The following is a 23,825-nucleotide window of genomic DNA, read 5'->3' as shown; positions in this document are numbered from 1 at the left end:
GACCCGATTCTGCACAAGCCATCATCAGACCTCCATCACGACGTAGCATCCCATCAGCAAAGTGGGTGGCTTCGGCTTGATCAGTCAAGATGCCCTGGTGAGTGGCGCTGTATGGCGGAGGGCCAAGAAGGCCATTTCGAACAGCCCTGTTTCACATGGACAACTACAGATGACCTCCGTCCCTTCTAGCCTTACTGTTTTCCGCCGCTATCTTCGCAATTGCTTAGAGTAATTCTTGGTACTCGATTCTTCACCACCCAATGTCCCATTTGTCGTTCGATTGGATGTGGCAGGGTGAATTGCTCCCCTCTTACGCAATGCATTCGGCACGTTCCACAACAGTGTTGATCAATGATGTCCGGCGTTAAGCTTCGGCATCTGCAATGTGCCGTAAACATTGACTGGCTCTGGGGTTTGCAGCACCCTTTCTGACGAGTTCCGACAAACCCGTCGTGTGAATTCTCCCGACTCACCAATTCTCACTTTCCAACTTGAGAAAAGGAGGCTGCATACCTAGGTAAGTAGGGTAAGCTTTACGCGTTGTGCGGAGGTCTCGGGGACGATTCGATTTGTAAACTCCGTGGCACGTCGACAATCGTATTCCCGGACTTGCAAATGTACAAGTAGATGCGGATGCGATGGAATCAATTGACCCTGGCCACCAGCTCCGCTCAGTCATTTTCCGCCCCATCCAGTCGTGTCCTGGGCTGTACTGTACTGTATTGCTCTCTCATAGAAGTGCTGATGAAGGTCCGCAACTCTCAACTGGCCGAATGGCGAGCGAGTGCCCAACAAGCGCCAAGGGTCATCAATGATCATGCCAGTGCCTCCTTTCGGTTCTGGTCCTCTTCAAACGTTGTAGGCTCACACCCCCTCTCACAGATCGCTCCGTCGCCCGTTGGCTTTGTTTGGACATGTTTGGTTTTGGGTCTTGGTCTTGGTCTTGGGGTCTTGGGTCTTGGTTGCTGCACCTGCCCCGCGCCGCAACGCCATGGCCGCCACTCCATGTCTTCGTCCCATGCAGCCCGCTTTGCGCGCTAGATAGAGGCTTCCTCCCTCAAGATGACGTTTGCTCCCGTCGTCAGCGCAGTTTCTATTTTGCGCAACAATGCCCGTCATATCAGGTCGAATGGTTCTAGCGACAGCTGTGACGGATGCGCACGGCCAAGGCGCAGCTGTTCGCCAATTTTCGCATCTCAATTCGGCTTGAAACGGCATCATTGGGGTTTGCGACTCGGCTAAGAGGCACATCCAAACGGCCTGGGCAATGAGCATAAACATGCACTGTCCATCGCTGCACGGCATTTTGAGCTTATCAATTATCGATAGGCGGCGGGCGGCTGTCACTGTCCAGTGTCCACCAGACAACTTTAGAAGTCGGGACCCGTTCATGGCTTGACTTTGGCTTGTTCCAAGTGTCTGGAGCAGCCCACGCCCCCTTTCGTTTGTTCTTCTTGGTTGGTCGAGGTTTGTTCTTGTCCATCTTCATGTGCCCTGTGTTTGGTCGTGGCCGCAGGCTCTGAACCTCTGTGCCGCCTTTTTGGTCACCCACCTGCGCCACCCTCAGCGGAAGGCTAAACCTGAAGCGGCATCGTCACACTCATTGTTTCGGTTTCTCAGTGGTTGTCATGCTCGTCGACCCCATATCCTGTGACTCACTCACTTCACTCACACAGACTTGACCAGACCAGACGATTGGGAGGTTCTGACAGATGCTTTGGTAGCGTGGCCACTGACACTGTACGGAGTACTCAGTCCGACAAAGCAGAAATTGTCAATTGGCGGTCTCGACAACTGACATTGCCCACTCTCCTTGCCTCCTCTCTCCTCCGTCTTCCAACCAGTTCAATCAAATGTGCCAACATGAAGGGCGAACAATAGTATTGGTGTCCAAGCGGTTCGTGTCAGCTAACAACTCGTGTCACCCAATGGTCAGGATGAGGCGGCCATCTTGGGCTCATTTTGCTTGCGCCGGCCCGTCATAGGTCGGCGTGCGTGAAGAGATATGCGATCAGAGTGCTGCAGTCACGCGGCCCGCTCGAGTTGGATGTGCACAAAGCAACATTGGCCAATAGATTGCTCGTCGACGCGCCGAGTTGTCAATTGACTCTGCATGAGAGGCTTCCATCATTGGCAATGCCATGGCCACATGGGTGCAGGTCCCTGTACACCCTTCAAAGGATGTGTTTGAGTTGGGGCAAAATCAAAACCACTCAAACCACTCTCAGCCTCAGTTGTGGTAGGAGCGTTCTGTTGTGAAAGTCGAAGGAAGCCCTTGTTAATTCTCTCGTGTGTGAATTTCTTATCATGCGCGCAATGCGTTTGAAAACCCAATTCCGAAATAAGGAGCACATAAAAGAGTGCCGCAAACCGTCAACCCACCCTCTAGGTTTTGTCGACAACGGGAAAGTCGCCCAGTGCATTTGACTTGAAAATGATAGCGCTGCGGGCTTGAGAAAGCTACTGGCTAGTTGGTCCACCATTGGGATGGACCTTGGGCATCGAGGGACCCCGTTCGGCTCCGCAATTCTATTTCCAATCCTCAGTAGCGCAAGTGGTGCTGTCTGGTATCAAGATGTGTTCCATCGGACATCTCTCGGGGCCATTCTCTGGCAAGATCCTGTTCTGGTGTGGGAAGGCCATCTGGAACGTGGTCGCACTGAAACCCACCGGTAACAGACTGCACTTTCGTATCAGTTTCCATGATGGTGGTTGTTTGAATGATAAGGCAGGCTCCCATGAAGGCATGGACAGTGACCGCGTCGAGCGGAAGCTCTGCAAAACAACGATTGGATCATCGTCGTGACCATCCCAACATGACACCCTTCTTTCTCAAACCTCCATCCTCCCCTCCTTGGTCGTTCCCCATGTTGCACAGGCATGGATCCAGATCAAGGCCAGTTCCGGAGCTTGGACGTTGGCCATGGGCGGAAAGGGTGTGAACCTGAGTGGTGGCCGGATTGTCAGTGGGCAAAAGACTGGCTTATGCCAGGTACCCTTCCGTCAATCTTGCCCCCGCTGCTACCTTGCCTTGTTGAGATTGTTGAGGGCTGGCGGGGGTTATGAGAAGCATCATTCGTCTCCCTCTTGGTCCGGGAGAGGTTGAAGGTACCAACCGGAGACTTCCTACCTACCTAGGTACCTACCTAGGTAGGTAGTAGGCAGACATAGCAGGGCTGACGTAGGCAATGCAATAGTTGGTGGGTGAGAGATGTCAACATGGAGAGCAATGCCATGCAGGCATGCCTGGTCGTTGATTGCAGGACCAACGATGAAGAGGTTCAGACAAGGCCTTCTTGTTGAGAAGGAAAAGGGTTCTTGGCCATGCTGTTCGCAATGTGAAATCTGCGAATTCTGGTCTGGACTCAGGAGTCTAGTGCTTGCAAATGGCAGGAGACGGCCTTGGCGCCTTCCCAGGATCGAAATTCCCGATACAGGAGGAGCAACAAACCTCTTGAGCACCCACGAGACAGAGTAGCTTACCATTGATAAAGTGGCGCCGACGCAAAGGGAACAAGGAACTACAAGAGCAGCTCGACAGACACGGCCGATCCCTCCAATTGGGACCGGGAAAACACGGTTTCGCCGTTCACGTTGATCTCGCATCCTCTTTCCCGACTGGAACTCGAGACTCTTTGCTCCGTACATGTCAGTGCAGCACTCTTGAAAGTACGGGCCTTGCTCCTGTGGTTTGTCCGGCGAGCGCAGGCCCGCCCAAGAGGGAGGACAGAAGCCTTCCTTGCCTCATGTGACGGACCATTTACAACACTGTCCACGCCTGTGGGTGCTCAAATATGCAAGTATTTTGCAGTATTGCTTGCTCTTTATGATTTCTGCCAACTGCCTCGGTAACGTGCTTCAATTACTTTGCCATAGTCTCGACCTCGTGATGGCAGAACATCAACCACAAATACAATGTTCATTCTTCATCTCCAAGACAAGATAGTCTGGTGCATGCAATTGCGTCCTATCGATAAGTACCCATCCCGTCGTGGTCGCAGCGAATCACACCCCCGCAGCGGTGGTGTGCCTGATGACCTTGGGCTGGCGACGGCACCTGACTGGCTGATGGAGGGCTGGCGGATAAGGGTGGGGGGTATGAATAGCGGGGCTTGCCGAAAGCTGTCCACGTCAAGTACAAACCCGTTTCCACAGAGCATCAGTCGCACACGGTATGTCTGGAGTATCAGGGCCAGTAAGTGTCTACTTAAGTTCTAAACGTCGAGAGATTGCCAATGCCTGCCAATCACAAAAATAGTGATCATCATGGGGAATTTAAGTACGGAATCCTCGCATTGATCAAGAACAAAGAGATATTTGGCAATTAAAGTGTGCCAGTGCGGCGCACAGGCGGTAGAAGACCCGGTGAATTTCAGCAGACTTCAATGTTCTTTGTGTGCGCCAGGCTCGTTCCTTCCTACTTCCTCCTCCTGCCCTATTTTCTCCATGCACCGTGCATTCCTGTACTGTAAGGTTGGTCCTTCCATTTAGATGCGCCATGCAACACCCGCCTTGTGCTCTCCCCGGGCTTTGGCATCTGTTTCGTTGAATATTGCTGCATTGACAGAGACGCACTCGAAGATGCTCCTCTGCGAACCAAATGCACACCACCCGGAAGCACTGCCATTCGCATTACGCTATTCAATGGCTGCAGTTGGAAGTAATGGCGACAATCAATTGCCCCATGGGTAACATGTTCCCTGCTTTCCCTCACTGTTTTGTCCTGTGTCGTAGGATTTTTGTTCTGTGCCTTTGTCGCAAATGCCAAGCGCCGCCGTTCTCCGTCCACGGAACAAGGCTAGACGGTCTGGTTGGGCTAATCTTGCTCAGCACTTTGCGCATGAGATTTGTTCCCTGTCTGATCTCAAAGCACGTTCTGCCCCGCCCCCTCCATTACTAGGCGCACACCCAAATGTTCCGCTCGTCGCTCCTGCCCTCCTTCACCGTGTCACTTGCACACAATGTCGCACCTTCTTCTCTTTCGCGTGTCGCAGTCCAGTACTTGCGCTTGCTCTTGCTCCTGCTCCTGCTCTTGGGAAATACACTTTGAGCGGCCTTGTACTGTACAGTGACTCCGTATTCACAGAACGGTCTGGTACTTCGTCCTCTGTGGCCCGACTGCTCATCTGCCCCCATCAGGCCTCCCACTTTGTCCCATCGCTGACGAGTCCCTTGCTTCTTCTGAGTTTCTGTCTGGCCTCTCATCCTCGCTCCGTGCTTAGATTTGTTCGAAACGCAATTCATGGCAATTTCTGGCCCATTTGTTCTCCAGTAGATCAATTCTAGCCGACACATTTCTTCCCCCCAATTCGACCAGTCCTTCAACTTGGATTTCTCTTCATTCCTCTTCTTTTCACCCCCGCCACTTCGTACCCTTTGCAAATTCCTCTCGCCTTTGTTTGCTTCAATCAGCCACGGCCGAGAACACATTGTCTGATTTTTACTCGAATCATTGACTTTGCTCATTGGATCTCTTGCAACACACAAAACTCCAAGTCTTGCCAGGACAGCACAGTACGAACCGATCACACCAGAGCTCACCACCCGTTGACGCCAAATCGCCAGCATATCGACCTCGACCTTGTCGACTTTCAGCCTTCAGCCTTCAGTCACCAGTCTTCAATCTCCAGCCTGCTCTTTGCTGCCTCTGCCGTCTCGAATCCAGGCATCCTCATCTCCGTCCGTCTCTGCCTTGACCATTGCCTTCTGGATCATAAGGGCCATTTCAGCTCTTTCTCAGCCAACTTGTCAGCTCATCGTCTGCGGCCCAATCACGCTGGCGCCTTTGTCTTCCGAGGGGTGTGCGCTTCATCTTGTCCCTGCATCGGCGTCCTTTGCTGGGCCGCCACAATTTGGTACTTAAGTCTGGTACGCTTTTTTTAACACGCCGCCCCAGAAGTCGTCCACTTTGGGTACCAACGAACGCCTGCCTTGTGTGTCAGAGTCATCGGTACCCGTCTCAGTCATCCTCTGTCACTCCTTTGCGTCTCTCGCATTACATTTGCACAATCACAAGGCAAAAGCCCGAAAGCCTGCCAGCCCCATTGTCGCCTGGTTTCTCGCCTGGTTTCGTCAATCGCGTGTTTTGCGCGACTAAATCAGAAAATCGCAATTGTCCTCAGACGACTTCAAATAACACGATAGCCCCATGAAGCGGCTGGTCAATTGCGTTTCTGCTCCATCACCGTTGGAACCACAGGGCCACTGGCATCATTGAACAATTGAGTTGGGTGATTGGATCATCCACTGATCCCCATTCAATCTCTCACACACCGGGCTGCCACTTTGCGCATCAAGCGCTCTGACATTCAATTAATCAATCCCCCCACCCCCCTCCACTTCTCTCGTCTCCTCAAGCAAACGCGATCTCTCTGAAGCCCTCACGCTGCCCACCGCCAAAAACAGACCAGACCACGGAGCGTTAAAGACTACGGCTTTCCCCCTCTTCTTTTTGGAACCAGCTTTTGATTGTACAACCTTGGATTTATTGCACCGTTTCCGAAGTTTCCAAACTCCGGCGTGTGGTAAACCTTCGGACTCGGAGACTGTATCTCCGACTGTGGCTGCTGCCTATTCACACGGCTCTCACTAACAGCCTTCGCCACCCATCCACGTCACTGTGTCATCGCAGTCATAAAGTCAAAGCCCAATTCACACACCATGGCTGACAAACCGACTCCCAGCCAGCAGCAGCCTTCCACCACTTTCGACAAAGACAAGCCTACAACAACTCAATCTTCTTCCATTCCTTTGTCTACTTTTGCTTCGTCTTCTTCTTCCTCTTATTCTTCAATCTTCTCACCCTTTCATCGACAATTCACCAATTCTTCCATGGCATCACACTCACCATCCGCCGACAAGGAGCGCACGTCAATGGCTCCACCTCCACCTCCAATGGAGCCCAAGAAGCTCAACATCACAAGCCTAATGTCACCACCCGACGCCGTGCTCGACAGTTTCCATCATGGCAATTCCACACTGAACAAGTCGGGCGGTGCCAATGGCAAACAATCGTCTTCGCACCAGCCGCTGCCCATGTCACCGCCAATTTCACCATACAGCAAACCCATCTCGACGACTAGCGCAGTGCCTGCTACTCCGCCAAGCCAGACCATCAAAGACCCTGTCTTGTACCCTGCCGACGAGCACTCGCCAGCCAGTCCTCCTCAGCCACCATTGTTTGCTCCCGCCGAGCTTGAACACCAGCGCATTGTTGACGAACATGTTAGAGCACGGTCGCAGAGCATTTTCGGAGGCGTCGCACCACCCAGGAGAGAAGATTACGAGCTGGCCCTCACTTTTCGATCGCAGGTGATGAAGCACTTCACTACCAACCGCAAAGCATGGCTCCGCAAAGAACGCGCCCTACTTGAGGCTGATAGACGGGCAGGTGCTCAGAGATATCATGCCATTATGCCAGCCAAACCCATTGCCGCCAAACCTCCCCGGTCCCAGCGTACTGATCGAATCTCCAAGCCTCATGCTACTCCAAGACCGATCCGCACCAACGCCACTGCAGTAGGAACCACCCCAGCACCGAGACCAGTGGGCCGCACTAGCGCAACTCCCGAACCATCTCGTCGGGTCGTTGCTCCCAATCGTGAGGATAAAGACTTCAATTCGCTACCCGACTACTGTCCTCCTTTGGACACGCTACCCCCGCGTTCCAACAGCCTCAAAGTGGATTGGAAGGGCCAGCCAATTGATCTCAGTGGCGATCCTCACGCTGGTCTACTCCATCCTGATGAGCTTCTCTTGGCAGGAAACCTGCGACTTGATTGCGCCACATACCTCACGAGTAAACGACGCATCTTTGAACGCCGCCTCCAATGCCTCCGCACAGGAAAGGAATTCCGTAAAACGGATGCTCAGCAGGCCTGCAAGATTGATGTCAACAAAGCTTCGAAGCTGTGGACTGCATTCGATAAGGTTGGCTGGCTTGGAGCACACTGGGTTCGCCGATTCCTTTAATTGAACGAGGGTTTCCATTGACTACATGCTCCGCATGATAAATTGACACACGACTGTTCATGACATATCCGGTTACGGCAATTTGCAATATTTTACACAGCGGTTTATGGATTTTTTTCTTGCACTTTGTTGAGTTTAATCAACTGCTTGGCATTGAAGGGCATGAATTCGGCTGCGCCGGACCGACCTTGACAACTCAGGCCGACTTTTTTTGAGTCCTTTTTTTTCTTTTACATTTACCCCCACTATGTTTGGTTCTCCTCTCTTTACATGGTTTTGGAACGCATTCGGTATACTGCATCACACGGCACGGCACGGTATGGCACACATTGGCACACATTGGCAACTCGATAGGCAGAGCACTAGGGAACATCACGATACCCCGGAGTGGAAACCAAAGTTGACCCCCCTCGCGATCTCGTCACTCCACTCCCAGTTTGATTTTGGCTTCGGATTTATCTACATCGGTTTTTCTTATGTCAATCTGGCATTACCCTTTTCTGCATTTTTCTCGTCTCTTTTTATTTTTTGGCTGGAGACAGAGCCCCCAAAGTCAAGTTTGGGGTTTGGACATTCTTTTCTATTTTTATGGGGTAGGCTGTATGTTTCAGGATATTGCATGTCTGGCGTTTATCTTCCATGAAGCCATTTTAAGAATGGGTATGGCAGATTGGCGCATCGCTTTCTCATGAAGAGAAGCACGTAGCATTTTAGTCGCCGCGATGGCGATGGTTATTTGTTTGGTTTGGTTTGGTTTGGTTTGGCGGCGCCCTGTTGGGCATGGCCAGTGGCACAACCCACTCGGCAGAGATATTTCTAGGGTGAAGGGACAGGGATGGATGGGTAGATAGTCGAAGTTTCTTCTACGTTCCGCGGGGGCGGTAGCAATAACTGAGCCATTTTCTGTCCACACTGATGAGAAGACTCCGAGGGCCAGCCACCATGGTCAAATGTGAAAGTGAAGTGACATGCATGTGTCGTAGCGAGATGGAGACGAGATCTGGTTGATGATGCAGGCAGGGCTTGCAGAGATGAGCAAAGGGGGCCCTGCGGGAGCGAATGCACGTCGTACCCTGCCCAGGATCTTGTTTCCAGATCTCGCTTCGGGTGATCGCCTGTTTAGCTCAACGACTTTTTTTCAGCCCTACGAATGGGGGCGTGTCTATGAAGGGGGGAGGCGGGAAGGGAAGGGGTCAAGAGGGTCCGGGGAGGCGACATGGAGGGGAGGGCGTCTTATCGATATGATATCGATATCAAGATGCAACGGTTTTATTTTCGGGACGGGAAGCCGACTGACTAGGGTGGGGTGTGACAGCGGCGACTGAGATTTTGGCGAGTTTTAAAGATGTGAGCAATTTATTTATTGGTGTTGAGGAAATATTTACTTTGGTTCAAGATGGAATTGCCATTTGAGACGCTTGAGCTGATGTTGGTGGTGTAGGGTAAGTAGACTGCGGACGAAGTTGAGCAGAGGAATAAATGTGACGTGAAAATATTGCTTATAGATTTCATAAGACACTATCTAGATATCTAAGTACCTAGATATATGAGCCGGTTTACGTACCTAGGTACGTAGCGTCAATTGATTGCAACATGTCAAATCCAATGAACATTTTCATCAACCCATATCACCACATCACACCCAAACACGTCCTCAATCACCATGTCATTCGTTCCAAATACCCCATCAACACCTCCCCACCGGACAAAGCACCTCGCAGACACAAATCGCCGGACAATTCTCCGCCTTGCACGGCTTACACCGCTCCTTACACCCCTCGGGCACCTTCTTCCCACACGTCCATGGACAAGCCGTCCCAGGGGCTAGCATCTGCGCGCACATATGGCGAGGTTGACACACGGGCGTGATATCTTCGGGGTAGCAGTCCTTGTTCGTTTCGGGGCACTGCGTTGATGTTGTGGGGAGGCATGTTGCCGTCGTGGCTAGGAGGAGGAGTAGGGCCTTCATTTTTGGCCAAGTAGCATTGACTTTGTATTGTATGAATAAATGATGAGGAGTGCGAGCGTAAAAAGGGGGAAGGCGGGATATTTATCCTTTTTCAGGTGAGACATATACTTGTCTAATGCAAATGTCTTGGATTGGTGTGTGCGCTGAGAATTTGCGAGACATATGCCGCTTTTGCATGATGGCTGGGGGTGATGCATCGGTTCTTAAAATAGGTTTTGTTGGAACTGTGACGAAGGAAATGAGTTGGTATAGTACTGGGAACTGAAGTATATTTAGAATTGTGCCGTGCAATATCTGCAATAGAGTCGTCAATGGCGTTATACTCGGCCCGTGCAGATTCGCATACATCGTATTTAAGCTTACGGATTCTCACTGCATCTCATCTGTTCGATGTTGGTCTACTGACTTGGCCAGAAGGTACGGAGTATTGAATGGTTTCTTCACTCAAATTGCAAGGGATCAAGAAGATTTCTCATCATATCACATGGACGATTCGTATCGAACAGTGGTCCGTATTCATTGACAATGTGCCAACACAATGTCTGGCCATCATCTCCAAACCCTAGCCAACCTAATGTACATCATACACCACTCGTACTCCTACTTTACTTCTATATGCTGCACGGCCTTTAACCACTTCTGTTCATCGCTCCTAAGAATTGTCAGTATGTATTTCATAGTCATCATCTTAGCAAACAGGCACTTACTTGTCAAACTTCAACAACTTCCCCAGCACAGGAACCAACTGTGCCCGTAACCTCCCATCCTTCTGCTCCAGAAACTGTAGTAATATCGTCTTGAGGTACATAGTGTCGCCCGGCCCTCCACCACCGCCATTTGCGCCTCCACTCCTCGTTGAATCCATCGAGCTGCGGCTCGAGCTGGCAACCAACTTGGATTGTGCCGTCTTCAAATCCTTGGCCAACTTCTCGTATCGCTGCCGCGAATCATCTAGCATCTTGCGTAGATCAGCCCGTTGCTTCTCCCCATCACGAAGCTGTGTTTCAGAGGTATCCAGAGCTGTACGGAGCTGCGACACCGTTGTGCGCATTTCCTCTGTCTCAGCAGATGCCTTGGACTCAATGGCTTCAAGCTCGTCACGCCGGCGCTTCCATTCGCGTTGTCGCTCTTCGAGGTCGTCCCGTTCGTTGGTCAGCGACTTGACTTCCCGCTCCAGTTCGCGAATCTTGCCCTTGAGCTCCTCCGTTTCCCGAGTTTTCCGCCTCGCCAGCGTGCTTGACTCGTCTTCAATGCGTTCGCGTTCTTCAATCGCGGCTTCCATTCGCCCACGCATCTCTCGCACCTTGCTATCTGCTCGCTCGTCCACATCTGCCAAGAGACGTCGCATCGTCTCTCCTTCTCTGGTACGCTCTTGCAGCAGCCGCTGTACCTCTACGAGTTCCTCGTCTAGTGACTCTGCCTGTGATTTGGATTCCTTGAGCTGCACCGACAACTCTGTTGTTTGATCCCGCATGCTGGACAGCAAACCTTGTGCGTTGGTGTATTGCTGCGACTTGAAGTCTGCCTCCTCTTGTGCAGCTGCCCTCTCTCTTCGAAGCTTGTGCATTTGTTCTTCCAACTCCTTGACCCGTGGCCGCAGCTTGTTGAGCTCGTCTTGTGCCTTTTGCAATTCCCGCTCCGTCTTTTCTGCCTTTGCGCTTAGCTCAATCTTCTCAGCTTCGGCTCGCCGTAGGTCCCTTTCTGCCGTTCGCTTTCCATCTTCGGCCTTTTGCTTGTTGGTGCTTTCCGACTTGAGCTTCTCCTGTAGATTCTTAATCTCCTTCTCGCGGTCAGCTGCCAGCTGTTGGGCTTTGTTGACGTCGCGCTTCAAGTCTGACTCCTTCTTCTCCGCAGCCTTGAGGTCCTTGACCTTGGCGGCAAGTTCTTCCTTGGTTAACTTTAGCTCTGCAGACTCTTGTCTCAAGCTCTTGAGCTCTGGTTGCGCTTTTTGCAGCACTTCCCTCAGGTCCGTCAAGTCCTTGAACCTGGTCTGCGCAAGCTGTTGGGCGGCGCCCAAATCAGACTGCAGCGTCGTCGACCTGTCCTTGAGATCGTCATACTCCTTTCGCAAAGCATCTAGGTCCCCTTGGAGTTCCGAACTCGCGGCCTCGTTGGACTTTGACGATCCAATCTGACCCTCAAGCTCGGCAATTTGTTCCTTCAGCTTCGTCTTTTCTTGCTCCAGCTCCTTGATCTTCTCCTTGGCTTCGACGTGGTCTTGCCCGATGCTGAGCAGATTTTCTTGAAGGTTCTCAATCTCCTCTCGCAAGTCCTCCTCAGTCTTGCGCTTCTTGGAGAGCTTTTCAATCTGCTGGTCCTTTTCTTCCACCTCCGTCTTGAGCTTAGCAATCTCGGCCTGGAGGGCGACACCAGCTGAAGCCTCCAGCTTGTCGCTTTCTTTGCTGTCTTCTTCCTCGTCTTGCGTTGCAGGGGCAGCAGCAGGGGCAGCAGACGTGGTGGTAGCGGCACCGCCCTTGCCCTTCTTCTTCTTGTTATTCTTCTTCTTAGAACCTCCAGTTGCAGGCGCTGGGGGAGCTGTTGGTTCGGTAGCCACCGGTTGCAACGGTGCAGTTGGCGCAGCATCCAGCTTCGTAGTGAGCTCCTCAATCTTGGCCAGACTATCAGTCTTCTCCTTCTTGAGGGTGGCAATTTGGGTATTGAGGTCGTCAATCAGTTTTTTAGACACAGTCTTTGCACTGTTCGCCTTGGTAAGCTCGGCATCAAGTTCGCTGGCCCTCTTGTCTGATTTGGCCAGAGACGATTCGACGTCCCTGACCTTTGACGCATGCTCCTTGTTGTCCTTTTCTGCCTGCTGCTCCAGCTTCTTCAACTGTGACTGTGCGGTATCCAACTGTTCAGTTAGGGACTTGATCTTCTCGTTTTGTTCATGAAGCTGTGTTTGTAAAGAATCTTGCGGTTTGGAAGCTTCACGGGACTCGCTTAATTCCTTGGTGGCCTTTTCCAGGTTCTCTGCCAGGCCAGCACTGTTCTCCTTGGCTACGGAGAGCTCCTTCTTCAAGTCCTCTACCTGGTTCTTGAACTGCTGGATCTCCTCCGTCTTGGAGGCGACTTCCGCCTGCAGCTGGGGAATCTCATCGTCGTATGAGAAGAAGTCTTCACTCTCTGATTGACCCTTGGACGCATCCTGAGCCTTTTGCTTGGGAGAGAACATGCCAATGACGGACGCGACGGGTGACTTGACTTTCTCGGGGGCGGTATCAGTGCTGGCTCGTACCGCTGGATCCATGGATTTGCGTTCAGCAGCAGATTCGGTCGCAGATTCGCCAGACTTTCCAGCCTTGAGCGCTTCCAACTCCTCCTGGGCCTTTTGAAGCTTTTCTTCGGCCTCGGCGTGCTTTTTCTTGAGTTCGTCCTTGTCGGCCGAGACCTTTTTAAGCTCCTCCATTACCATGTCTCCGCGCAAGTTCAATTGGTTGAGATATTCGACCAGTGAGTCTGGATCGCTGATGGAGGTCAGAGGTGTGTTCTCGCGGAGGGCTTTCTCAAAGGGTTCGATGGCAGTTGCACGCTTATGGGCCACTCTGTATGATCGGAGAAGTTCTGGAGCAACATCAGTTCACTGGTCTTTTCAATATTTCTCAATGCGCGCCGCCTACCTGGATAAGTTGACTCAAGTTTCTCCAGCTTCCTCAATCGTTGCTTAATCTCTGGACTCAAATCAGCAGCGGACGCCGTAGATGAAGCAGCCGTCCCATCCTCCTTCTCGGCGCCTTTTTCATTGTTCGTATTGGTGCCGTTGGTCTGAGACTTTTCCAGGGATTCGCCCTTTGGCGTAGGTTGCCCATTGCTATCGACATCGTCCTTCTCGGGGGGTGGAGGAGGGCCTGGCGTCCCGGCGCGACTCGGATCATCGCTATCGTCAATGACAAAGGCGGCCTCAAAGACGGCCGGGTCAGGGTTCGGAGCCCCCGTATCGGTTATATCAGCAGACGGTTTCTTCGCCCGGGGCCGGCGTCCAGCAGGATTGGCATCACTTCGGCGAGACGATGTCGATCCAGACCTGGAGGGAGTTGCGCTGTCGACGGCCTTTTGCCGGGCTTGCTCCTCGGCAATGGTGCGGTCGATGGCGCCTCTGATTCTCTGGACATGGCAGATGGGTTAGTACAGGGCCGAGGGAGGGATCGTCTACGGGCGTCTAGACGGAGAGTGACTGACTTGGAACATGGTGATTGTTGGCGCTGAACGAGGCCTCGGCTGGCCAGAGTGGACAAGTGGTGTCTAGGGAACAGAATGCGCAGGCATAAGGAACGAACAGCACGCAGGAAGGGTATTGATGGAAAGAACAAAAGGAAAAAAAAAAGACCAGGCGCAATAGTCTCTAAGCTATACACTCATTGCGTGCTGCGCTATGAATGGGCGTGTATTGAATGTTGTAGGTTCGAGCCAAGGTTGAGTGACGATGATGTGCAGCTGGAGTTGGAGTTGGTTGGGACTCAAACATGACACTTGACTCGTTGAATGTTGGCAGGATGCAGGCAAGGCAAGTTGTGGCTGGTGTAGAGCCACAGGACAGTCATGCTAACTGGACACCAATCTACTATCAAGACAATGTTTGTGCCATAGCTTGGTAGACTTCTTTCGAACCATTTTTGCTAGTATACATATCCTCAAGCCAGATGCAATAAATAAACACTTCTCCAACTACGGAGTAATCTACATATATCTTCAACATGCCAACATGGACATCGTCACTGCCCTCGACTGTGGCTAGTGCACCATCACATGAAGGATACCCTGACCCAAGCCGCAGGAAGATTAAGTTCAAAGTATGCTCAAACACAATTCGAACAGAACTTAATAATAGTAAAGAATCCCCAAATGACGCCAGGCAAACTCTGTCGCCCACCCAGCCAGTTCAACACAAACGTCATCGCCCTCAGCACAAATGTGGCTGATGCTCTCCCCCACATTTCCACCAACTGCATCAAGCTCTCAACTTCCACCTCACAGCTCCAGCTCAGCTTCAGCTCACCCAGCTACACCACCACGATCCTTACTCTCCTTTGTCTCGGGAGCCCCCAGCTCCAACATGGTGTCCTTTTGGCCCTGGAAGGCAAGATATCCAAATCCGTCGCATCACCCCCGCAAAGCTAACACGGCAAGCAGGGCGACGACTCGTCACCAGCATCCTTCGAAAAGACCCTGTCCGCGCTGTCATCCAAGATCACCACCTCGCAGGCGCACCTCGACCGTCTTCACACCAACTCGCGCCGCGTAAAGGTCCTATGGACGCTGTACCTGGGCTTTGCGTACCTCGTGTACGCGATTGTGCTGCTTCTGGTGGTCGGATACAGGAATCTGGGCGCCTATGAATGGACTGGCATGGCTGGAGGTCCCATCCTGTACGTTTTTTTTTTTTCACTCCTCGCTACGCTCGATTCTCGTTCTTTTTAAATAGTCGATTTGCTTGCCTCTCATTCTTTTTACTCCTCGCTCCGCTCGCCTTTTTTTTACTCCTCGCTTCGCTCGACTCTCGTTCTTTTGGCTCCTCGCTACACTCCCCATTCTTTTCCTCCTCGCTACGCTCGCTGCTCATTCTTTACTACTTCGCCTGCCCCCTCTACAATGCTCGCCTCATCATTTCGTGTCTTTTCAAATCTAACAACCCAGAATATACGCAACCCGCACCCTCATAACCACATACTTCACCTTCCGCATCGACTCCCTCACCACCCGCCTCAAAGCCCACCAACAAGAACGCGCCAACACGATCCAAAAGCTCAAAGACGCTACAAAATACGACTCCACAATGGAACTCATCGAAAAGTACGGCGGCGAAAACAAACCGAAACCCAAAAAGAACGAACCCAAGGAAGACTCGCCCAAGGACGCAAAGAAACATCCCCAACCGCAACCGGGACGAACGAACCTCCCTCCCCCGCCGACTGCCAACATCGTCCGTCCAGAGGCACAGCAGCAGCAGCAGAAACAAGAACAACAAAATGCCGAAGTTGGCGCAGAGTTCGCACCCAATGCATTCACTCATCCTCCGCCGCCTCCTCCCCGCACAAATAACCAGTACATGACGCCCGAGACACACTGGTACGATCGTATATTCGACGTCCTGCTAGGTGAAGACGAGACAGCCGCCAAGAACCGCTTCGCATTGATATGTGATTCGTGCCGACTCGTCAATGGGCAAGCTCCCCCTGGTACTAAGAGTCTAGGCGAGGTAGGCATGTGGCGCTGCATGGGGTGCGGCGCTACCAACGGCGAGGTTGATGAGGGGAAGAGGATCATAGAGGAGGTGCTCGCTAAGAGTGGTGAAGAGGATCCTATTGAGGAGGTTGATGAAGAAGAACCTGATGAGGTTGCGACGGGGACAGGAACAGGGACAGATTCACCGGCTGATTCTGTAAAGGCAAGACGGAGGAATAAGACTTGATTCGAAATTTTATCGTTTGTAATTGTACACATTGGTAGTTTCTGACCATTCTCATTTTTTTCCCCTAAAATTCTTAGAGAACGTCTGACCAAATGACAACATCACTGTCGTTGCCATTGTTCGTGTCGAGCTGGACATTACTTCACCCGTCCACCATCCTGCCGTACGCACATGGATCATTACGCGGCAAAACATTCTAGAACTCATGCATAGTCTATCTATCCCTATCCTTGCCATCACATCAAATATGTATTCATCCCCTCTCTTACTTCCACCCATCTCGACCATCCAGGCAGCCATCCATCCATACATGCGTCCATCGACAGTCATCCATCATCATCATGTAGCACAAACTTGACATTGGTTTCTTGCTACAACTTCATTCCCTCATGTATAGTCCTGCCTGCCGCTGCTTCTCTGCACATTGGCCAACTGACAATTGCCTACAGCTTCCTAACCATAACACGCAGCTGATCCAATAATTGCGCAAAATATCTCTATACCAACAAGCCACAACGGCATGCCCTTGCCAGAAATGGGGAGCAGCAATGCCAGGGCAGCAAATCCTGCCGCTGTTGCTCGCCGTTGTCTCATGGTAACGCGGCCCCAGTTCGTGAGTTCGTCAACTTCTTATCGCTTTCTCACTTCTGTAGCCCATCCCTCAATCCCCTCTCCCCGTCCGCCCACTTCTAACCCGTCAATCTTGAGGCCCTTCATACCCGGAGTGTCTTCCAGCCAGTTGTGCCCGGCCATGCCTCCCGCATTGGCTCTCTTTTCTGGAATCAACTCTAGCATTGGCACCAAGAATGCCGAGATCCTCTTGGCTTCCTCTTCCTTGAAGTGGTACTTCTCCCGGAGTACGTCTGGTAACGCCCAGTGTCGTAGCCGATGAATGTTTCGAAGCTCGCCCTTCCGGTTGAAGATTTCTTGGCTCCACTTGCCGCTAAGGCACAGAGATCGTGGGAATGGGCCCAACAGCTCAATAATTTGTGCAATGTGGTCGTCGTCTTTGCCATACTTGGTGCCAGACTGCGGGTCAAACAAATAATCGCCTGTAATCAACTCAAACACCTAGTGACCTCCGCGTTAGCATCATTCTCAACGGCAGCACCAGCCGTACGGATGCATAAGATTCCTCACCATAGCTGCCATGCTCCAAACATCTGTACTGGCACCCCACTTTGCCCCAAGAATAACCTCCGGCGATCGGTATTGTCTGGTCTGAATGTCGTTGGTGAAATGGTGGTTGACCCAGCATGCGTTTCCCAAGTCGGCAATTTTGACACTGATGACGTCGAAAGCGTGAGCGTCCTCGGCCTTGCGCTTCTCCCCCGTGGAGGCCGTCGGTCCGCTCGCCTTATCGAGGGAAATTCCGGATACCTCTCGGGTTAGAATATCTCTGCAGGGTGTCAGCAATGCCATGCATCGGCGGTTGGCCCATGATCGTCTTGTGGGCTTCTTGACTTACGCTGATTTTTCTCGTTGCTTTTGTGATTCTTCTGTCGACTTGGGCGAAGATTCGCTATTCTTACTAGAACCTATACAGCTTGTGGTTAGCCCCTGGCTGGGATCACTTTGCCTCGCACGTATCAGTGGAGGACATAAGTGTGCCGTACCTTGGTCAAGAACGCTACCAACGCTCGGTGCTGATCCTCCAGGGAACAAGTTCGAATGGTTAAAGGTCGAATTCAGAGGTGAAGGGAGCGGCTGGCTGCCTGTGATGAGTGTCCTACGTCTCCTTCTTCCGTTACGGTTATTCTCCTTCTCTGCAGGCTCGTTCTTGACCACCTTCTTGACTATCTGCTCAACATCGCCAATCTCAATGAGAACGTTTTCGGGCTTCAGATCCGTGTGGATAATGCCGCATTCTCTGTGGAGGTAATCGAGACCCATCAAGACCTGCTTGGTGATTTGCTTGACAAGAGGCATGGGAATGCCGCGGTGGTTCCACCTCTTGATCAGACCCAGCAGATTCTCTCCAAGCACCTCGAAAACCATGCAAACGTGGGTACCGTGGGGTCCTTTGTGTTCGAAGGAGTCGAGCAAGCTGACGACATGCTTTCGGCCGGGATGGTCTGGCTTAGCTTGGACAATTCGGTTGAGGAGCTTGATTTCATCGATTGCGGTTTCGGTATAGTGGGCAGCCGATCGCACAACCTTTAGAGCGACGTGCTTGCCATTGGTGTTGTCGCGCGACAGCCAGACGGTTGAGAAGTGACCCCAACCTAGCTTGCGCACAACTGTGTATTTTCCATCCTTGAATTTCTCGCCAACCTGGACTGGGTGGTAGCCACCCTTGCAGTAGTCCTCAGAATCCTCCTCGTCAGCGGTATTTTCGGCGGGGTCGTCGACGGATGATGATGACGGTGAGGCGGGTGCGCCGGCGGACAATTGATGTGTTCTATATGACGAGAAAAATCCAGTATTAGCACAATGTCATGACAGGTAAATTTGGACGTCAACGCCAAGCCGTCATGGACTAGCGGTGGGCAAAGCACTTGAAGAGGCGGTGCAGCGATGCTGGGTTTGGCGGGGCGGGCTCAGGGGAGCGTTGGATAGAGGGGTAAGCTAGGGCAGGTGCAAGCAATCCATGCGAGCTTCCAAGGAGAAGTCCAAGACGAAAGCGCAATTTACTATGTGTCGCGGCGGGAATGGTGGTGATGATGGGGATAACATGAGGCCAGAACCTTGACTTGAGGAAGCTCATCTCGCAACCATTGCATGCAGTCGCGCAAGAGCGGCGACGGCAGCAGAGATGGTGCTGTGCTGTGCTTGTGTTTGTGTTTGTGCTTGTGCTGAGTAGAGTAGCGCTGAGCTGAGCGTCTGGCGTCTATTTTTTGTGTTGCTCTGCTCTGCTCCAGTGTGGTCTGCTTGTCGAGTCGTGCAGTGCAGTTGCTCGCGGTGGTTGGTGGGGGGAGGGTTTGAATGCCAGGTCTGGTGTAGACAAAATACTAAATGGCTACACAACGGAACCCAAGAACTGCTCGGTATTCATATATGGTGGGCGGGGGAGATCGGAGACGATGTTTCGTGTGATGTGTGATGTTTGAGAGAAGACAAGCTTGCGCAAATAACAGGATGCGAGCAGTTGTGCATATGAAGTGGGCTCAACTGGCTTGCTTGGGGGGTGGATTTGAAGGGTCAAGTGCAAGTGCAAGTGCAAGTGCAGGTGCGCAGGTGTGATCAAATGGTGCAGCCCAGTCAACTCCAGTCAACTCCAGTCCGGTCTGATCCGTCCTGGCTAGGTCTGACGACCCAAGTATTAAGTAGCCAGCAACATCCACCTCTGGGGACGGAGGAATCATTGTGTTCTGTATCAAACCAAGAAAGCAGAAACAACCAGGTTTGGTACATTGCCCGAACATAAAGGCCCTCCATCCATGTACACTTGATACAAGGTGATGCAACCCGAGGGCCCAGGCGGGACGGGACAGGAACATCAATGATCAAATGGTACGCAGAGGGCATCAAGTGCTGGCAGCCGGTAGCGCAGCGCAGCGCAGTGCCTGGCACTTGAGTCTGGTTCACTGGACATTCCGCCAGCCGGAGCTCTGCTCACTTGCAGCTCAGTGCCTGGCCGGCGCTAGTGCCCAGGAAGAGTGCCCAGGGAGCGGAGCAACTGAGCCTAGTGCCCATGCCAGCTTTTTGGAGGTCCAGATGTCTGATCGCAATTCAATGTTCCATGTCGCTGTTCAGGCCCGCAAGCGCTGGCAAGTCTCTGGCTCTTACTGAGGTCAAGTTCATCAGACTCATCAACGTGGGCGTCAGACATTGAACTTCAATGCAACTCTCACACGGCAAAGCAGGACTGTCTGCTTTCCCATTGCTCACTTGAACTTGATAGCGGTGCGTGACCAGATCAGAATCACTGCCCCTGATTACTGAAGTACCACCTTCAGCAGCCGTTCCGCAACTGATTCGTGACGTGACCCAGCCACTAGCCGGCCACGAGCCATCTGATCTGTAGAGCTGGGCCAGGTGGTCTCTGCGTTGGCACAATCTGCGATGTGCTGGCTTGTGGTCCAACGACTTGCCGCCCATGCTCCATCATTGATCCTCTCTTTCTTGCTCCCTGCCATGGTTGGGTTCACTTCTCCAGTCAAGCTTCTCCATCGTTGTTTGATCGAGCTCCCCAGCCAAGCCGACCGATCGTATTGCCCACTTGAGCACCCGTCAACTGCACCGCCCCAAACCAGGGTAAACAAGAGCTGTGTCATTACAGTCTTGCTGCAGCGCAGAGTCGATTCGGAACGGGTACAATTTCACCTTCGTCATGTTGCCAACAAAACAAAACAAACAAAACAAAGCCAGTAGCATTGACCATTGCAGTGCCCCAACGCTGACGACGAGGAAATCCGCGACTAGCGCACGCAGGTCGACATGGGCTCCAGATTAACAAAGCCTCACTGAGTAAGTGGTCGTCACTCGGCGATACTTGTTTGGCTGCTGCAACCCTGTTTGCCCGTCCAGTGGCCGTGTTCATTTTGTCGATCTTCTTCCCTGTTACCCTGCATGGGATGCATCGTCATCGCTTGGCCGTATCTGTCCTGGTTCCTTGGTTTCCTGAGGCTTTATAGAAGGCTTCTTCCTTGCCGTCATGAATCCCTGCCGTAAGGAATCCCATCGCACATATCAACTTGAAAATGCGCGAAATGCAATTCTTCATTGACCAGCGTCAACTGCATTGCAAGACAAAACAACCATTTTGCAATAATTGTCCCTGGCAGAGTCCTATTTCTCGATTCCCCTTTATCGAAGATATATGACAGGGTGGCGGCAAGCGCTTTGTTTCTGCATGACAGAGCGCCGTAGGTTCCATAAGCCGTGATGCAATGCTGCACTGTGGACGCAGCGTTTGGAACTTTCCGAAACCTGTTGGTAAATCTTCTTCTTCTTGGCATTGTAACTCGTCTGCAGGCATGGGTTGGTAGCCGAGTGGCATAGGTTGTGGCGTAAGCTTGATCTGATGCAAATCGGCCAAGGTTGTTGGCAACAACAACAAAGGGATCCCGAGTAACACTGTTCTTCGCAGTGGGCATGTTGCAAAGCGATTTCATTGTTTAAACAAATTGAGCATCAACGAGACAAACTTCAAAGGGATTTAAAATTCCAGGCAAATTAGAAAAAGACAACAGCACTCATACTCACCCAGATTTGACCTGTTTATTTTGCTGTCCATCTCCCTCAGATTGCTGTTGTGGCGAGCTGCCCTCGGTGGTGATGATGGGCTTCAAGATCTCCTTCTTCCTCTTCTTGGCGAGGGTGTCAGCTCCGCTGGAGCTCGTGCCGTCGGCCGAATCAAGAGGAGGCTTTTCGGCCTCAGCCGGCTGGTCACCGTTCATGTTTGCCGCCGTGAGTTGCGGTCCTGATATGTGTGGTTGTTGTCGCGTCGCAGAAGCAAAAAGCAGTGGTCAGATCGGGGGCGGAAAACGCTCGCTGCTCGGCGGCTAGTGATTTCTCGCCCACTGGGCACTGGCGCAAAACTGCGTGCCGTGTGAGACGAGGAGTGACTGTGAGAGTAGAGTACGAGTGCGACAGAGTAGATGTCTACTCTGCGCCAGCGCCAGCGTGTGCTGCTCGAATGGTGTCTCAAGTGGCAAGTCGTCCAGATAACCCGCGGCGTCGATGCAAGCTTTGAAGTTGGCGATTAGGATGGTGCGGTTCGGCGCGCGATGGTTCGACGATGGAAGAAATGAATCGAATATCGAGAGTATTGTGGATAAACGTAGCGATTGCGAAAACGGCGATGTGATGGGAATGGCGAACGAAATGTGAAATGACGCTTGAGCAGAAAGCACAAGAAAAAAAGAGGTCCCAAGAAGAGCTCCTCCCTCTGTTGTCTGTTGGTCAATGTCTTGTCGCACACAAGCTCTCACTTTTGCGCCGAAAGTGCCTCCACAAGCCAGTCCGGTTGAGACGGGGACGACGGACGACAGATCAATGACCAGAGGAGGACCAGACATCAGACCAGGACCCAGCTGCAAGTGGAGGGGTAAGACTGGATGTAAATTCGTTTGGTAAGAGGCGATACCAGTCCAAGCCAAGCCAAGCTGGGACTTTATCGAAATGGGGGGCGTGTCGGGCTGGCAATGACGGCGGGATCCAATCCTGTAAACCCAATCCAATGCATCCAAGTCTAATTTTGGCGTAGGTGATTGACTGATTGATTGATGGCAGCACACAGACAATGAGGCTGCCCTTATCTGTTATCTAGGCCAGATGCAGTGCCGTAGTCGAGTATTATTTTGCTGGAGCATTTACTGTAGGAACAGCGCGAGTACAGAAATGGTACTGTCTGGCATCATCCAATGTCGTTTATCACTAGCCGGCTTGGCATTTGTGAGACTGTTGCAGAGCTTCAAACACGGGGCGGACGGACGAATCGTAACGGGGCGAGTAGTACACGTCCAAGGTGGCGAGATAGATGAAGATGTGGAGAGGCTCAAAAACAAAATGCCCACAGCCCAGGTGATGAAAGGGAACCAAGGAAAGAGAGAAAATAGAGGACAAAAAGATAAAGTTCAAGTGCAGTGGAAACAGAACTGGGAAGGAGCAGTTGAGCTCCTGCGTTGGAGCAAAATCAAGCGCAACTCTGGTCTCGCTTCCATGTTGTCTGCACTTGAATGCACTGCACGAACAGACTTGACGCAACATTGAACTTATAACATTGAAGCATTCAGTCCACTAGGTGTCTCTTATTATGAGTTATTGCCATCAGTCCAACAATGCTCGCACTGGAATATTTCCAACTTGAAGTCACATCACCCAGCCAAATGACGGAGCTTGGTGCGCCGAGTCAATACGCCAAGACATCGATCGTCTATACATATGGATAAATTTGGAGACGACAGCTCGGCTCTTTACACCTCACAGTTTCCCACATATCCAAGTGCAACGGCTAGGATATTAACGTCAAATCTACCATGCAGTGTGACCACGGCCGGCCGTGTCCTTGCAGCAGCTTGGCACTTCCGCACTTCCCGTCACAACCGCAAAGTATCACAGACACGGCACGCATGTAGATGAGCAGGAACTCAGAATGAGAAGAAGTATCTTTTCCCCGATTTGAGTCGGCAAAACACATCATCTGCAATAAATTAAAATAAATATAAATAAACAATCAGCCTAACAAGGCACATTCCCGCAGCTGCTCAAGCTAGCCCTTAATCAGTAGCTCAATAGTACCAGACTTGATATTGGCGCGCCAACCGCTGATGACAATGGTCATGCTTCGATTTCAACAGTCAACGACTTTCTTCCGCCCTCAAATAACCAGACCGGATTGTACCCCACGTTGTCGGTTCTAGATCCGACCTTGTCATAATACCGATGGATCCGATATCGTACCGCGTCGACATACAGTGATCGTTCCTCGCATATGCACGCACTCGCACTTGGTATCGCCCATTTGCTTGGGGAACGGGACGGAATGAGCCCAGCAGACCAGACAGACATGGATACAAGTTCCAATATTGAATC

At 51.9% G+C, this 23,825-nt stretch overlaps 11 protein-coding genes across 11 annotated transcripts; 5 read left to right on the top strand and 6 right to left on the bottom strand.

The window, feature by feature from the left end:
- Positions 1-638: 638 nt before the first annotated feature.
- VFPPC_16929 (hypothetical protein) lies at positions 639-815 on the top strand (the record flags this gene model as incomplete). The annotated part of the gene is made up of 1 exon (XM_018294681.1): positions 639-815. One exon carries the CDS (start codon positions 639-641, stop codon positions 813-815), a length of 177 nt encoding a protein of 58 aa, XP_018136926.1.
- A 2,065-nt stretch (positions 816-2,880) lies between these two features.
- VFPPC_11015 (hypothetical protein) lies at positions 2,881-3,066 on the top strand (the record flags this gene model as incomplete). Its single annotated transcript, XM_018289295.1, has 1 exon — positions 2,881-3,066. The coding sequence occupies one exon, from the start codon at positions 2,881-2,883 to the stop codon at positions 3,064-3,066; it is 186 nt and encodes a 61-aa protein (XP_018136927.1).
- A 3,594-nt stretch (positions 3,067-6,660) lies between these two features.
- Positions 6,661-7,971, top strand: VFPPC_11016 (SWIRM domain-containing protein; the record flags this gene model as incomplete). Its single annotated transcript, XM_018289296.1, has 1 exon — positions 6,661-7,971. One exon carries the CDS (start codon positions 6,661-6,663, stop codon positions 7,969-7,971), a length of 1,311 nt encoding a protein of 436 aa, XP_018136928.1.
- Positions 7,972-8,218: 247 nt separating this feature from the next.
- On the top strand, positions 8,219-8,614 carry VFPPC_18335 (hypothetical protein; the record flags this gene model as incomplete). The annotated part of the gene is made up of 1 exon (XM_022429961.1): positions 8,219-8,614. The coding sequence occupies one exon, from the start codon at positions 8,219-8,221 to the stop codon at positions 8,612-8,614; it is 396 nt and encodes a 131-aa protein (XP_022285042.1).
- A 1,926-nt stretch (positions 8,615-10,540) lies between these two features.
- On the bottom strand, positions 10,541-14,125 carry VFPPC_11017 (viral A-type inclusion protein repeat protein; the record flags this gene model as incomplete). Its single annotated transcript, XM_018289297.1, has 4 exons — positions 10,541-10,592; positions 10,648-13,501; positions 13,558-14,041; positions 14,117-14,125. The coding sequence occupies 4 exons, from the start codon at positions 14,123-14,125 to the stop codon at positions 10,541-10,543; spliced, it is 3,399 nt and encodes a 1,132-aa protein (XP_018136929.1).
- A 506-nt stretch (positions 14,126-14,631) lies between these two features.
- On the top strand, positions 14,632-16,346 carry VFPPC_11018 (protein lunapark; the record flags this gene model as incomplete). Its single annotated transcript, XM_018289298.1, has 3 exons — positions 14,632-14,727; positions 15,068-15,303; positions 15,572-16,346. 3 exons carry the CDS (start codon positions 14,632-14,634, stop codon positions 16,344-16,346), a joined length of 1,107 nt encoding a protein of 368 aa, XP_018136930.1.
- Positions 16,347-16,976: 630 nt separating this feature from the next.
- On the bottom strand, positions 16,977-19,053 carry VFPPC_11019 (protein kinase dsk1; the record flags this gene model as incomplete). Its single annotated transcript, XM_022428735.1, has 5 exons — positions 16,977-17,417; positions 17,493-17,745; positions 17,817-17,884; positions 17,958-18,747; positions 18,860-19,053. The coding sequence occupies 5 exons, from the start codon at positions 19,051-19,053 to the stop codon at positions 16,977-16,979; spliced, it is 1,746 nt and encodes a 581-aa protein (XP_022283980.1).
- Positions 19,054-20,224: 1,171 nt separating this feature from the next.
- On the bottom strand, positions 20,225-20,563 carry VFPPC_18334 (hypothetical protein; the record flags this gene model as incomplete). Its single annotated transcript, XM_022429960.1, has 1 exon — positions 20,225-20,563. One exon carries the CDS (start codon positions 20,561-20,563, stop codon positions 20,225-20,227), a length of 339 nt encoding a protein of 112 aa, XP_022285041.1.
- Positions 20,564-20,941: 378 nt separating this feature from the next.
- On the bottom strand, positions 20,942-21,403 carry VFPPC_18333 (hypothetical protein; the record flags this gene model as incomplete). The annotated part of the gene is made up of 1 exon (XM_022429959.1): positions 20,942-21,403. The coding sequence occupies one exon, from the start codon at positions 21,401-21,403 to the stop codon at positions 20,942-20,944; it is 462 nt and encodes a 153-aa protein (XP_022285040.1).
- A 390-nt stretch (positions 21,404-21,793) lies between these two features.
- On the bottom strand, positions 21,794-22,309 carry VFPPC_16930 (hypothetical protein; the record flags this gene model as incomplete). Its single annotated transcript, XM_018294682.1, has 1 exon — positions 21,794-22,309. One exon carries the CDS (start codon positions 22,307-22,309, stop codon positions 21,794-21,796), a length of 516 nt encoding a protein of 171 aa, XP_018136932.1.
- Positions 22,310-23,570: 1,261 nt separating this feature from the next.
- Positions 23,571-23,801, bottom strand: VFPPC_18332 (hypothetical protein; the record flags this gene model as incomplete). The annotated part of the gene is made up of 1 exon (XM_022429958.1): positions 23,571-23,801. One exon carries the CDS (start codon positions 23,799-23,801, stop codon positions 23,571-23,573), a length of 231 nt encoding a protein of 76 aa, XP_022285039.1.
- Positions 23,802-23,825: the final 24 nt, after the last annotated feature.

The sequence above is a fragment of the Pochonia chlamydosporia genome, assembly GCF_001653235.2.
Source record: "Pochonia chlamydosporia 170 chromosome Unknown PCv3seq00013, whole genome shotgun sequence".
NCBI lineage: Eukaryota > Fungi > Ascomycota > Sordariomycetes > Hypocreales > Clavicipitaceae > Pochonia > Pochonia chlamydosporia.
The sequence above is the reverse complement of the archived record's forward strand: the minus strand, read 5'-3'. Positions and strand labels throughout refer to the sequence as shown.